Genomic DNA, 14,369 nt, shown 5'->3' on the forward strand with positions numbered 1-14,369 from the left:
AACTTTAGGGTTGTTGCTTCTCAGGTTTAGATGTTTCCAATTTTGGTAGAAGGAGCCCTGGTGGCGCAGAGGTTAAGCACTCGGCTGCGAACCAAAAGGTTGGTGGTTCGAACCTACCCGGTCACTCTCCACGAGAAAGATGTGGTGGTCTTCTTCCATAAGGATTGTGTGTGTGAATGGTGTGCCATGGAGTCAATTCGAGCTCACAGCAACCCTATATGACAGATTAGAACCGCCCCATAGGGTTTTCTTGACTGTAACCTTTATGGGAGGGAATTGCCAGGTCTTTTCTCCTGTGGAGCTGCTAGTGGGTTCAAACTGCCAACCTTTCGGTTAGCAGCCAACACTTAACCACTGTGCCACCAGGGTTCCTTCTGTAAAAATCATAACCTAGGAAACCCTACAGAGCGATTGTACTCTGTCATGTGGAGTTGCTATGAGTTGAAATCGACTTGACAGCACCCAATGACAAAATTTTGGTAGATTGTTTAGATGGTCTAGGTTTTCTTTCCTACCAGCCACACCCTCATCACTTTTTATTAGGCTTTTTCTTCTCTTCCAACCTTCTGATCGCATAGCTTCTCAGTGAAGTTTAAATTTTTTAAATTGTGGTGTAGTGCACACACAATGAAGTGCACAGATGTTAAGTGTGTACTTTGAGCTTTAACAAACTAATGTACCCCGGTAACCCAGCCCCCATCAAAATGCAGAACTGCCTATCATCGCAGAGTTCCCTTTCGCCCCTCCCCAGGAAGTCCTTGCCCTCCCCACCCCCGCAGGCAGGGCGGTGACTCTTCTGATTTCCATCTCCATAGATTAGTTTTCAGGAGCCCTGGTGGCTCAGTGGTTAAGTGCTTGGCTGCTAACCGAAAGGTTGGTGGTTGAAGCCTGTCCTACTACAGCTCATTTATCCATTCTGCCTAGGGATATTTAGGACTCTCAGGAATGAGTATACTGTATACAGTCTTTTTTTTTTTAAAGTAATAGTTTACTGAGTTTTCAGTGAAAGTTTACACAGCAAACTAGGTTACCATTTGACAGTTTCTAAATAAATTGTTCAGTGACATTAGTTACATTTTCCAGAAAGTGTCAGCATTCTCCTTCATTGTGTTCCGGTGCTCTAGTTTCCCTGCCCCTTTCTCTTTTCTTTTTTACTTCAGAGTAATTATTGACCTTTTGGTCTCATATAGATGGTTTTTTTATGGAGCCCCATACTCGTCGCTAATATCTCTTATTTTGTGTACCAGCCTGTTAGTTAGCTAAAAGGTGACTTGGGGGATAGTTGTGGCTCAAGGTTTAAAGAGTATCTCAGGGCAGTAGTCTCAGGGAGTCCTCTAGTCTCAACTGGTCCAGTAAGTCTAGACTTTTGAAGAATTTGAGTTCTGTATTTTTCTCCCACTCTATCAGAGTCCATCTTTTGTGGCCTTGATGAGAACAGTTGGTAGTAGTAGCTGGGTACCATCTAGTTTCTCTGGTCTTAAGGCAGATGAGGCCGTGGCTCAGGTAGGCCATAGCCCCATGGACTAGTTTCTTCTCCGAGACTTTGATTTCCTTCTCTCTTTTTTGCTCCTGATGAGTAGAGAGCAATAATTGTATCTTAGATGGCCACTTGCAGGCCCTGAGGACCCCAGATGCTACTCAGCTCACTAGGATGCAAAACGTGAACTTGATGAACTCTATTGTGCCAGTTGACTGAGTTGTATCATAAACATTCTCATACAAGATTTTTTTTTGTGTGGGGTTATTTCCATTTATTTTGGGGTAAATACCTAGAAGTGGAACTGCTGGGTCATAGAGTAGATCTGTATGTTGGACTTCATAAGGAACTGTCCAGCAGCTTTCCAAAGTGGTGGTACCATTTTATACTCCCACCAGTAAGTATATCAGAGTTCCAGTTGCTCCGTGTCCTTGCCAACACTAGGAGTTGTCCAGCTTTTTAATTTTAGCCATTCTAGTGGCGTGTGGGGGTTTGAAACCTGTCTTGCATTCCTGAGATACATCCACTGGGTCTTGATGTACAATCCTTTCTATATATTGCTGAATTTGTTAATATTTCATTAAGGAGTTTTACATTTACGTTCGTGAGAGGTATTCACCTGTAATGTTCTCTTCTTGATGGCATATTTTGGTAGCACAGCTGAGCTCATAAAATGAGTTGAGAAGTGTGCCTTTCTTCTTTATTTTCTGAAAGATTTTATGTAAAATGTTTATGGTTTCATTCTTAAATGTTTTGTAGAAATGGCCAATTCTGGATTTTTCTTTATGGGAAGGTTTTTTAAATATGAATTTAATTTCTTTAAGAGCTAGAGAGCTATTCAAGCTTTCTATTTCTTTTGGAGTCAATTTTGGTGATTTGGATCTATGGTAGAATTTGTTTATTTCATCTGAGTTGTCATTTTATTGGCATAAATTTGCTTATACATTCCCCTGTTGAGCTGAAAGACTGGGATCTTTTAAAAGACCATGGTAGTATTTTCCTTTAATTTCTGACACTGGTAATTTGTGTTTTCCTGATTATTTTTATTGTTCAGTCTAGGTAGGTGTTTATCAGAGAACAAACTTCTGGCTTTGTTGATTTTCTGCACTGTTCTATATTTCATTTTCATGGAAAAATCTTTCTTCTTTCTAACAAGTTTGGCTTTAACCTGCTCTTCGTTTTTTATCTTCTTATGGGAGTGGGAGAGCCTAAATCATTCACCTTAAACCTTTTTTTTTTTTTTTTTTGCTGTGAGCATCTAAAGCTGTAACTGTTCCTCTGAGCACCCCACAAATTGTGGTGTGTTGCATTTTATCTGGTTTATCCCATTCATCTCAAAGCGTTTTCTAGTTGCCCTTGTGATTCTCAGTATAGCTGTAATTTGCATTTCTCTGAGAGTGAAGAGGAAACCCTGGTGGCGTAGTGGTTTAGAGCTATGGCTGCTAACCGAAGGTCTGCTGTTTGAATCCACCGGGCCGCTTCTCGGAAACCCTAGAGGGCAGTTCTACTCTGTCTATAGGGTTGTCATGAGTTAAAATCGAATTGAAGGCAACGGGTTTGTTTTTTTGGTAGAGAGTGAAGAGCCCAGACTTGTAACCTCTGTGGCCTCAATACCCTTCCAGAACTTTCCACCAGATTTCTGCCCCAAGTAAGTGCTGTGTGGTGGTGACAGGCTCTGGGTGCCTTGTCTTCCTCTGCTCTGCTCCCCTCCCCCTGCTGCTCTCCTCGGGCCTCCTGCTCTCCTGGGGCCTCCCCAGCTGGAACCCGGCCCTTTCTCAGAACTCTTGTTATTTTCCATTTGGACTTTGGAGTTCTGTTCCTGGTCCACTTCCTGATCTCCCCTGCTGGCCTCTGAGTGCCGCGAGGCTAGAACTCCTGTCCCGCATGTCCCTCCTCGTCTCCCCACAGAGCCATGTGGAGCACATGGTGCCTCGGGTGTCCTCCCTGTCTCCATTGACCCAATACATGCAGGCACCTTATGACACAGGCCCCATCTCATCCCCAGAACTGTCACACGGGGCTGAACTGTAGCCGGCATTGTACAGACTTTGAGAAAACAAGCTTGGAGAGAAGGTCAAGTGGCCGGCTCAAGTTCATGCAGAGCCAGGGCAGAGTGGACCACCACACTGGGGTCTTCCACCACCGTGGTGCTGAGCCAGGGGAGGGCCGGTGTCTTGAGGCCAGCAACTTTTGGTCTTTCCAGATAGACGCTAGAACTCTCGGGGGCTGAGAAGGCGGCCAGCCCTGTGAGTGGCTTCAGACGTTGGCATGTGAGGAGGAGAATGCGTGGTCCTGGAACCAAGAGTGCTCCTCAAATCAGGGGCGCTTCTCAAATTGTGGGTGTACCTCAAATCAGGAGTGCTCCCCGAATTAGGGGTGCTCTCCATGGAGTCTTTTTCCATGGAGTGGAGCCCCAAGGCAGGGCAGGCCAAGTCCCCCTCACTTCCACCACAGAGTGGCCCCTGCCTGCCTGGGAGCTCAGTTTCCCATTTCCTGTCTCCTTGCCTGAGGAGGGCTAGGCAGGACCGTGACCCCATGTCTGATCTCAGTCCCACAGAACAGCGAGAAGCTTCAGGAGAGCCCATGTATCTTTGCGTTGACGCCGAGGCAAGTGGAGCTGATCCGGAACTCCAGGTACCCTGGCAGCCTGGACCCTCCCCCTCCCCTGCCCCCACAGATGAAGGGCCCTGGGTGTGGGGGGTGGGGGAGGCTGGTTAGGAGGCCCACCGGTGACTGATGCTGGCACACTTGATGCCGATCCTGAACTGTCCAGAGCAGCAGTGGGGAGAGGGGAGCCAGTGTTCTGGAAAACCATGGCCTGTATGTGCTGGGCGGCCCGCGTGTGCTGGGCGGCCTGCGTGTGCTGGGCGATGGGCTTCAGGCGCTTTCAGAGGGAGATGGTTGCCCCCTGAGCAGGGCTTTTCTCTCTTGGCACTGCCAGCATAGAGTCCGGATCCTTCTCTGGGGTGGGGCCATCCTGTGCACTGTGGGGTGTTGAGGAGCACCCCTGGCCTCCACCTACTTGATGCCAGTGGCACCTCCTCCCCAGTCGTGACAACCACTAATGTCCCCCCGACAGCGCCCAGTGTCCCCTGGGGGCAGAATTGCCCCAGGTGAGAACCCCTGGGTTAGAAGCTTCCTCTGACCCCCCAGGGACTCCATGTCCCATAATCATCTGAACTATTGACGTCCTCGGATGCTGAGAGAGAGGGACCAAAAAAAAAAAAAAAAAGCCATTGCTGTTGAGCCGATTCTGACTTATGGCGACCTTCTAGGACAGAGTAGAGCTGCCCCATGAGGTTCCTAAGCAGCGGCTGGTGGATTCAAACTGCCGACCTTTGGTTAGCAGCCGAGTTCTTAACTACTGCGCCACTGCTCTGAGGGGGACAGAGAGAGGAGGGGAATCACCTGGGAGTGGCCTCAGCTGCCCCTAGGGGAAGGGTCCACGTGGCTGCTGGACACCTCCCTCCTGGCCCCTCTCTCCACAGAGAGCTGCAGCCGGGGGTCAGAGCTGTGCAGGTCGTGCTCAGGTAAGCACAGGTGTGCGTGCCCCTGAGGGCCCTAGGCCACTCTGCCTCCTTCCTTGTGGATGGTCCCGTGCCACCTTTGCCCCCTGCCCTGGGTGGCCTACTCCCTTCTTCCTGCCCTGAACATGCCACGGGCAACCCTCAGATCCTCCAGCATCAAGAGACCTGAGCCCAGCCCCAGCCCATATGCTCCATGGCCCCTCCAGCCACCCTCCCTGCAGTGGCCTAGCATTGTCATCTCTGCTCGTGCCCTCAAGGCCTTGTGGCCCTCGCTGTCCTTGCAGAATCTGCTACTCAGACACCAGCTGCCCTCAGGAGGACCAGTACCCACCCAACATTGCCGTCAAGGTCAACCACAGCTACTGCTCAGTCCCGGTGAGTCTGCCTGCCTGGCTGGAATGTGCCGGAATCGGCATTTACGGAGTCCTTAGGTCTGCTGGAGTGGGAGGCTTTGGCTGCGGGGTGGGGAGCCGGGGGCTGTTCTGAAAGCCAGCGTGCCTGCTGGCGAGCAGCCCCCCTCCAGTGGAGTGAGCTGGTGTGCGCCTCATCCCAGGGCTACTACCCCTCCAACAAGCCAGGCGTGGAGCCCAAGAGGCCCTGCCGGCCCATCAACCTCACCCACCTCATGTACCTGTCGTCTGCCACCAACCGCATCACTGTCACCTGGGGCAACTACGGCAAGGTGAGTGCGCTGCTGCCCGACCTCCCCCCAGCCCAGCCCACGGGCCCCCTGCCACCCATCCCTGATGCTCTCCTCTGCCTCCAGAGCTACTCCGTGGCCCTGTACCTGGTGCGGCAGCTGACCTCCTCAGAACTGTTGCAGCGGTTGAAAACCATCGGGGTCAAGCACCCGGAGCTATGCAAGGCGCTGGGTAAGCGCACGGCCCTGTTGCGCCTGTGATGGGCAGTCACGGCTTGGGCCCTGCTGACCATCCCTTTGTGGGGCGTAGGGTGCTGGCCTGGCTCACGAGAGCTGATATCTGGGGTGGGGAGGGGCTGCTGTGGACTCAGGGTTCCCAGGGTCACAGTTGTGGGACCCCGGGACTGTCGCCAACATGCCCCAGGGCAACACCTGCATGGGGAGGTGCTGAGACGCTCATGTGGCTGGGCGGTCAGGGGTGGTCTCTGGAGGAGACAGGAGGAAGGCAAGTGCGTGGCAAGTGCGAAGGCCCTGAGGCAGGGACGGCATGGTGGGTTCAGAGACCTGTGGGGACAGAGGCGGAGCGAGAGGCGGGTGGGACCACTGTCAGTGCTGTTTGGTTGGGGCCTTGTTCAGCGCCGGAAGGCTGAGAGTGGAAGAAGGGCCTAGGGGAATTGGTGTTCTCAAGGCCCAGACCCGTGCTGCCTGGCTGGACACCGTGATAATAGAGTGGCCACTGGGGACCTCAGTGTGCCTGTCTGTGAACTGCAGTGGTGCAGGACCTGCCTTGCCTTGCCCATAAGGAAAGAGACACACGACAGTGTGGTGTCAGTGGGTGGGCCCTCGGGGTGCAGTTCTGGACAGGCAGCTGGAGCCAACGGCTCTGGGCCCCAGGAACCTCTGGGCCAGTCCCACCAACTTAAGCACATGTGGCCTCAGGCCGGCAGCTTCCACCTTTGAGCCTTGGAAACCAGGCCCTCCCAGTTGGCCAGTGTGAACCCGAAGGAAGCGCCACGTGTGACGGGGCGGCCCTGGTGGTTACCCACTGCATGGATTCCCCCAAAGGCTGTGAGCTGATGGCCACCTGCTTGTGGCTGCCGTGTCCTGCTCCTGGCCCGGCGTGGCCCCCCAAGTCCCATTATCCCTGGTTCGGCCAGGAGTTCTCCCTCGGGGGCCCTAGGGGGTGACCTCTGACCACACCCACCTGAGACTGGCCGGCCCTGGCGATGGGGACATGGGAACACAGAACAGCAGGGTTAGGGCTCCTCCTCCCTCTCCCCTCGAAGGGCCCTTTCTTCAGCCCCCACCTGCTGGTCCACCCGGGGACAATGGCAGTCTTGACCAGCGGGGGCGGGCTCCCTGTGTGTCCGCAGGCCTGACTGGCCAGGTGGCAGCCAGTATAGTCGTGGTTGGGCAGGGCTGACGTGAGCCCTGCAGGCCCACAGTCAGGCTGTAGGTCCGGTTCTCTTGAGAGCCTGGCTTAAGTCCTCCTCAACCAGCCAGGGCCAAGGGCAGCGGCCTGGAGCCCTGTGTTGCCACTGCCTCCTAGTACCTTCCAGGACGGGAGGGTTGGCAGTCCTCTCTGGACAGGCCCCAGGCTGTCCTTCCACAGCCTGCCCCAGACCTGGAGTCTCCGCACCGCCATCTCTCTCCACTCACAACCAGGAAGTCCTGTTCTTTGTCTTGCTGGCACCCTGCTGCGCACATTTGTCTGTTAGAGGAGAAAGAGCCAGGCCTGCCAGGGAAACCCAGTGAGCTGCCCAGGATCTTTTTGATGTGGTCAAGGCCTATGGGTCCACCATTAGCACTTGTTAAACAGAAAGCAGGAGCCAAGGGGTATACAGTAGTTCGTACTCAGATGTGAATGACTGCCGTGACTTTGGTCTGGTGCAGGCGGAGGTGCAGAAAGAGGAGGCAGAAGTGCTGAGGGACCAGGAATTGTGGGCTGAAGGGTGGGGGAGTGGGCAGTGACCATGGGGAAGGCCATGAGGGGCCATGTATGTGGGGAGCAGCAGCCATGAGGGGGCCGTAGGGGGTGGGGCTGAGGGGTGGCACCCTTCCCACTCAGGGTGTTTCACCCATGGCCCTCGTGGCCCTCTGCGGGGGCCCGACCTGTGCATGTCGTAGTCCTGGAAGTACCTTTGGTCTGGGAGGTGGATGTCAGGGCGTAATATGGACTGTTTCCCGCCTGCGAACTGGGGTGTGGGCAGCTCCCGCCTCACCAGACGCCGCAGGGGATGGGGGCAGGTAGGGCGTTCCAGTGGGCATCTCAGCCCAGCCACAGCCCCTCCATCCCCCAACTCCTAACAGTGCTCGCCCCCTTCTCCACAGTCAAAGAGAAGCTGCGTCTGGACCCTGACAGTGAGATTGCCACCACCGGTGTGCGGGTCTCCCTCATCTGCCCGGTGAGTGGTGGTAGCATCCCTAAGAGTGAGCCCCCACCACCTCAACCCCTTGGGCTGCCCGCAGCCCCCTCTCTTCCCCCACCCAGCAACTCCCTGGCCCTTGTGTCCCCAATCCCTGCCCACCCCACCGGGCAGCGTGCTCAGCGGTCTGCAGGCCCGCTGAGGGCAGGGACGGTCATGCCTTCGTCCCCGCGGTGTCCCTCATGGTCCAGCAGGGGCCCAGGGCTGGGGGCGCTACAGAGCAGCAGCCTGTCACACTCAACCCCCCACAGCTGGTGAAGATGCGGCTGTCGGTGCCCTGCCGGGCAGAGACCTGCGCCCACTTGCAGTGCTTCGACGCCGTCTTCTACCTCCAGATGAATGAGAAGAAGCCCACCTGGATGTGCCCCGTGTGCGACAAGCCGGCCCCCTACGACCAGCTCATCATTGATGGGTGAGTGCCAGGGGCCGGCCCCACCTCTCTGGGCCCTTCTGTAGAAGAAAGGATGCAGACAAGCCCTGAGGTTCCTGTTGCCTCTGGCTTTTTAGAGATTGTGGCTGGTTCCACAGTGCGGCCTGAGTGTACTCAGCAGTGTCAGACGGCATAGCGCCACTGAGCTCGGGAGGCCCTGAGTGACCAGAGAGACGGTTGCTTCCTGCAGGATATACCAGAGCCTCCACTGAGCAGGAGGCAGCCGTGTGGCTCAGGGTCCAGAGGTGGGCCTGGACTTCAGTTTCCGTCGTCGTTCCCTGTTACCTCAACCTCGTAGTCACCTCCGAATCTCAGTGCCCGCCCGTGGAAAATGGGGACTACCAGAGCCCTGGCCACAAGGGGTTGCTGCATGGATTTGGGCGCTCCTTCCCGGGCAGTGTCCGTGAAGAAAGCACTCAGGCTTAGTCTTTGCTCCAGGCAGGAAGGACAGAAGTCTCCCCAAAGCTCTGGCTGCAGTTGGTCATCCCCTCCCGTGGTGGTGCCAGAGGGGAACTTCCCTCGAGTTTTAGGTTTCCAGAAACTGGACTCCACTGTCCACAGCACCTGACTCGGCTCCTGCCAGGCCTGGCCACACCCGTCTCTTGTACCTGAGCCACTGGGTGGGAGCGTGGGTGGCCTACCTGGGCAGCAGCAGACACATTCCTGACCGCCATGTGGCGCTGTCGGCCCCATCCTTGGCCCCCAGGGGACCCGAGACTCAGGTACAGGGAGCACATGGGCCACGGGAGTAGAAGGCTCCTTCAGCCTGCAGGGTGACTCAGTTGTGGCAACATCGGTCTGTGCCAACATTCGCGCCCTCGTCTGTGCCCAGCACATGGCGCGCAGGGTCTTGCCAAGCCCGCCCTCACGGCCGTCCCAGGAGGTGACCATCCCTCTTCACAGATGAGGAGACTGAGCCTCGGGGGCAGCCACCAGCCAGGGCCCCCAGCTTGCAGGACTTGAACCCAGGCCTGGTCAGCCCTGAGCCTGGTCCCCTCCCTGGAAGGGCCCAGCCGCTACCCTGCGCTGCCCAGCCTCGGGTGGTGTGAGAAGGCCCCTTGGGCCGGGCACTTGGGATGGGCCTGAATGGCTGCTCTGTTCTCGGCCTGGCAGCTGCATGGCCCGCGCACCCTCCCCCACGCATGCCAGCATTAGGCACTCAGCTGTGGTGATGGCTGCCCTGACGGCTTGAGAGGCTGGGGCTAGGACTGGGACAGGGCATTGCACCACAAAGAGGCCTGGGCAGCCAGGGAGGCTTCCTGGAGGAGGCGTCCTGGGTTCACACGAGTGTCCCTCAAATCTCGTAAAAGGACTGTACCGTGGACCCTTGGGGTATGGAGGCAGAGAGCCTAGGCTACGTGCGGGAGCAGGGAGAGGGGCAGGCGAGCAGGGCTTAGAGGGTGGGTAGGAGTTTTCCAGGTGGGAGGGGCGTTGCAGGCACAGGTGACCTTGAGGGGCTGGGTGACCCTGGGGGTGGAGTCTGAGCAGGGTGGGGCTGCCAGGCTGGGAGGGGCCTTGGGTCCAGAACCTGAGAACCTTGATTGAGGCGGGGAAACACCTGGAGGCAGGCGGGCCTTTGCAGTGAAATGTCAGAACCCAGGTGGGCCTGGCATGGGTATGGCCTGGGCACTGGTCTGTTCAGTCCTCACACCCGTACAGCCGCAGGGGACCATGGGCTGCCCTGTCCTGTGGGTGGGGAGGCTGAGGAGGGGTGGGGCTGGAACCTAGGCAAACAGACAAGGCCCTGGCCTGGTGCCTCCACCTCGCGTGGTCTAAGGCCGCTCGCCTCTTCCCTGGGCCTCAGTGTCCCCATCGTTAATGGCGCTGACGGTGCCATTGCATGCTTATTGGGTGGGGCCAGCACCCAATGGGCGCCAGTGGACAAGGCCCACCGGGAGTGAGGCTACCTCGTCCTGGTCCCATTCTCCCCTCCCCCGAGCCTCAGCTTCTTCATCTGCCAGGTGGGTGGTGTGCCCAGATGCTGTGGTGAAAAGATCCTGAGGACCACCCAGGTCCCCCACCTAGCTTCACGCTGGTCTGCATCCTGGAGCAGTCACCTCTTGGGTACCTGTGTCCTGCCTGTAGAAACGGGAACAGTGGGGGAGGGGGCAGGCACAGGACTCCCGGCCTGGTGGTTGGAGCTGCTCTGTGGGGGTTGGGCAGGACCTGCCTGGGGTGCTGCCCTGGGGAACCCCAGCCTGTGCTCGCAGGAGCTTTTGGCAAGCAGCCAACAGGTGTTCCAGGGCAGCACGCAGGGTGGGGGGACATGGCGCCTGGCCTCAGCCCCCTAGACCTGCCCGTGGGTGTGCTTCTGAAGCTGCTGTGCAGAGTGGCAGTGAAGGGCACTTGACACGGGCAGGCCGAGCCTGGAGCAGCCTCCACCCTCCTGGTCCCCAGGCTCCTCTCCAAGATCCTGAGCGAGTGCGAGGACGCAGACGAGATCGAGTTCCTGGCGGACGGCTCGTGGTGTCCCATCCGCGCCGAGAAGGAGCGCAGCTGCAGCCCCCAGTGCCCCATCCTGGTCCTCGGTGAGTCCCCATCCGTGCCCCGGGACTCGGTCCTCCGTGATCCAGGTCCCTGTGGCTGGAGACGTCTGTGTCTGAGCTCAGGTCCTGCAGCTATCGTTCTTATAAAACATGGCCAGGAAGAGAGGGTCCCCCAGACCCTCGTCTGCACGTGTCCACAGCTTCCTCCCTTCCCCAGCCTCCCGTCCACAGGGTGCACGGTGCCCCCATCTACAGCCTCCTCCCATCCATAGCCTCCCCCCATCCACAGTCTCCTCCTGTCCACAGCCTCCCCCGTCCACAGCATCCATGGTTCTCCCATCCACAGGGTCCATGGTGCCCACGTCCACAATCTCCCCCCATCCAGGGTCCTCCCCAGTTCACATTTGGGGGTGGCTATAGCAGGTTGTAACTGGAATCAGGTTGGAGGCACGGGCTGGACCTGGAATTCTCTTGTCGCGTTCCTTTGCTGAGCGTCTACTGTGTGCTGCCCTGTGCAGGCCACCGGAAACCCGATGTCTGGCCTGACGCAGCCTGCCCTCCTGGGGCCTGTGCTTGGTGAGGTAGACAAGATGTTCCAGGGTGTCCGGCCTTGTCTGCCCGCTCTGGGTTAGCTGCAGACCTGAGGACGGCCCCGTTCTTGTCCCCCGCAGGCACATCTGACACCAACGGGCTCCTCTCTGCCCCCAACATCAATGGAGGTGGTGGCGTTGGCAGCGCAGCCAGTGGCAGCAGCGGCGGGGGCAGCGCAGCCAGCGGTGTGGAGAACGGGAAGCCAGGTGCCGACGTGGTGGACCTCACGCTGGACAGCTCGTCCTCCTCGGAGGATGAGGAGGAGGAGGAGGAAGATGAGGAGGACGAGGATGAGGAGGGCCCCCGGCCCAAGCGTCGCTGCCCCTTCCAGAAGGGCCTGGTGTCAGCCTGCTGACCGCCCTGCAGACGCTCGACTTTCCTGGTGCTGACCGCGTGGAGGGCGCAGGCGGCCTATGCCGGAGGAGGCGCCGTTTCGTTCGCTTTTCCCTGTCCTTCCTTTTGTTTCCTGGCCCAACCCCGGCTCCCGGCGCCTGTAGCTCTGGACTCCCAGCGGAGGATTAAAAAAGTCAAACGACAGAAAAATTTTTAAAAAGTACAAAAGAAAGGAAAAATGAAACAAACACAAAATCAAACTCTTCGAAACAAGGCGAACTGCCCTCCAGCTGATTCCCTGGTTGGAGCTTCCGCCTGAAGACTGGAGCAGGCAGGGACCTTCCCGATGCCCCTCGGACGTCACCACCACCTCCAGAGCCGTCTGTCCTTTCCGACGACCATTCCAGCTGGTGCAGGGGGACCCGGGCTGCAGGTTGGGAGGCAGGCGCCCTCCAGCTACAGCCGCGTCTTCGTCGTCCCCCGGTTCCTTTGCTTTCTTTCTCTCTGCAGACGTGTCCCCTTGCCCAGAACTCCTCGCAAGCAGCGAGCCGTTTTAACCAAGAAGCCATGGAGTGGGGGGAGGAGGCGGGTGGGATTGGGAGGTGACGAGTGGGTGGTGGGGTGGGCAGGGGGGATCTAGCCACAGATGTGTTGTATTTTTTTGAAAGTGCAATAACTCGGTCTTTCGTAGCCCCAGCGTGTGGCCAGGCCTCCCCATGGAAGGTGGGGGCCCTGTGGGGTGGCACCACGTGGCGTGGGGGGGGTCTCAGTTTTCTAGCCAGCTACCTCGGTAACTCCAATTCAGGTTAACTTCCCTACGGAACAGTGCAGACACCCCCTGATGGCGCTGCCATTGCCACCATTGGCCGGGTCACCTGCAGGTGGACAGGCGGTCACTTGGCCACAGCAGTGGCCGCTCCGCGAGGGGCAGCAGGGACTCCCTCCTCTCTCTCTCTCCACTTGGGTTACTTCCTTTTCGTTCTTGCTCTTGGGTTTTCAGACGGGTACGAGGCTTGCTCGGCGCCCCCTCCCCGGGGCCTCGCCCTTGTCTTCCAGCAGGACCAGGCCAGCCTGGCATCGGGAGTCCCTCTGCACTGCTCCTCTGGGGTCCCCAGCCTCGGGCCTCCAGGACCCCGTGATTGGGTGCCAGCCCCCCACCCAGCCACTGCACCCCAGGAGGCACGGGAGCAGGACGCGGCTTCCTCGGACTTCCCGACGGCCCCTGCCCACCGTTTTGATTTGCTTTGCTCTTTCTCTGCCCGCCACTCCCGACCCCAAGACCGGTTTCCTCTGCCAACTGTACCCTTCTAGTCAGGAAGCAATACCATTTCAGGTCTCGAGAAGAAGGGAACTGGAACCTGGCGGAGGGCAAACTCGGTCTTGGTATAAACTGGGCGGCGCAGGCCGGCCCCCGCCCGCCTGCCCAGGCAGCTGAGGGCCGCTGTTTTCTAATATTTGTATTCTAATTTAATTGTTTTTTAAAAATGCAAATAAAAACGGTCACGGCGAAGCCAGCAAGGTGTGGCTCCTCTGCCTTTTCGTTGTACAGCCTCGGGGTCAGCGGCCTCTGAGGGGGTTGTCCTATGTTCAGTCTTTGCCTTTGCTGTGCAGGGTTGAGGATTCAGAAGGGTACAGCGCTGTCCAGGGAGAAGGAGCCTGCTTTGTACCAGCTGAGACCAGTGTCTGTCTGCTGGGCTGGGAGCCCAGAGAGCTGGCTCAGGCCGGCACCAGGATTGCCCCGCCTCCCAGGGTGGTCAAGATGCTGTACAAATGGCCGCAGGTTCATGAAAAGATGCTTAGTGTCGTTAGCATCAGGTAAATGAAATCAGAGTCACAGTGAGGTGCCACTTTGCCTCCACTAGGATGGCCATAATCAAAAAGACGTTAACAAGCGTTGGCCAGGGTGTGGAGAAACTGGAACCCTTCTGCATTGCGGCGGGATATAAAGTGGTGCAGCTACTTTGGGAAATGGTTTTTTATTTAAAGGGTTAAACAGTTACCATGTTGGGTACCGTGGAGTTGGTTCCGACTCACAGTGAGCCCATGTGACAGTAGAATTGTCCCATAGAGTTTCTGGGCTGTAATCTTTCTGGATCGCCAGGTTTTTCTCCTACGGAGCTGCTGGGTGGCTTCGAACTGCCAACCTTTCACTTAGCTACTTAGTGCTTAACTATTGTACCACCAGGCCCCTTAGTTACCTACTGTATGGCCCAGAAATCCTGCTCCTGGGGGTACACCCAAAAGAATTGCAAGCAGGGACTCAAACAGATAACTTGTAAGCAGTGTTCATTGCAGCACTGTTCACGGTAACTGAAAAGTAGAAACAATCCAAGCGTCCATTAACAGATGAGTGGATAGTGTGGCCCATCCGTACAGTGCAATCTTCAGCCATAAAGAGCAGTGAAGTCCCGATGCATGCTCTGACATGGAGGAACCGTGAAAACATGCTAAGTGAAAGA

The 14,369-nt window shown here is 57.0% G+C and overlaps 1 protein-coding gene across 4 annotated transcripts in view; it reads left to right on the forward strand.

Annotated features, from left to right (window-relative positions):
* Window positions 1-12,514, forward strand: part of PIAS4 (protein inhibitor of activated STAT 4) — a 28,715-nt gene extending 16,201 nt beyond the window's left edge. For 2 of the 4 annotated variants that reach the window (XM_023540998.2, XM_003421893.4), the window contains exons 3-11: window positions 4,027-4,111; window positions 4,966-5,007; window positions 5,289-5,379; window positions 5,558-5,686; window positions 5,771-5,876; window positions 7,976-8,049; window positions 8,322-8,482; window positions 10,898-11,028; window positions 11,658-12,513. In XM_023540998.2, the coding sequence (XP_023396766.2) occupies window positions 4,027-4,111; window positions 4,966-5,007; window positions 5,289-5,379; window positions 5,558-5,686; window positions 5,771-5,876; window positions 7,976-8,049; window positions 8,322-8,482; window positions 10,898-11,028; window positions 11,658-11,932 (1,094 nt within the window). In that variant the 3' untranslated portion in view covers window positions 11,933-12,513. Of the gene's footprint in view, window positions 1-4,026; window positions 4,112-4,965; window positions 5,008-5,288; window positions 5,380-5,557; window positions 5,687-5,770; window positions 5,877-7,975; window positions 8,050-8,321; window positions 8,483-10,897; window positions 11,029-11,657 lie in introns of all 4 variants that reach the window. The other 2 variants (XM_064280298.1, XM_064280297.1) reach the window with 2 other exon arrangements.
* Window positions 12,515-14,369: the final 1,855 nt, after the last annotated feature.

The sequence above is a fragment of the Loxodonta africana genome, chromosome 3, assembly GCF_030014295.1.
Source record: "Loxodonta africana isolate mLoxAfr1 chromosome 3, mLoxAfr1.hap2, whole genome shotgun sequence".
NCBI classification, from domain to species: domain Eukaryota; kingdom Metazoa; phylum Chordata; class Mammalia; order Proboscidea; family Elephantidae; genus Loxodonta; species Loxodonta africana.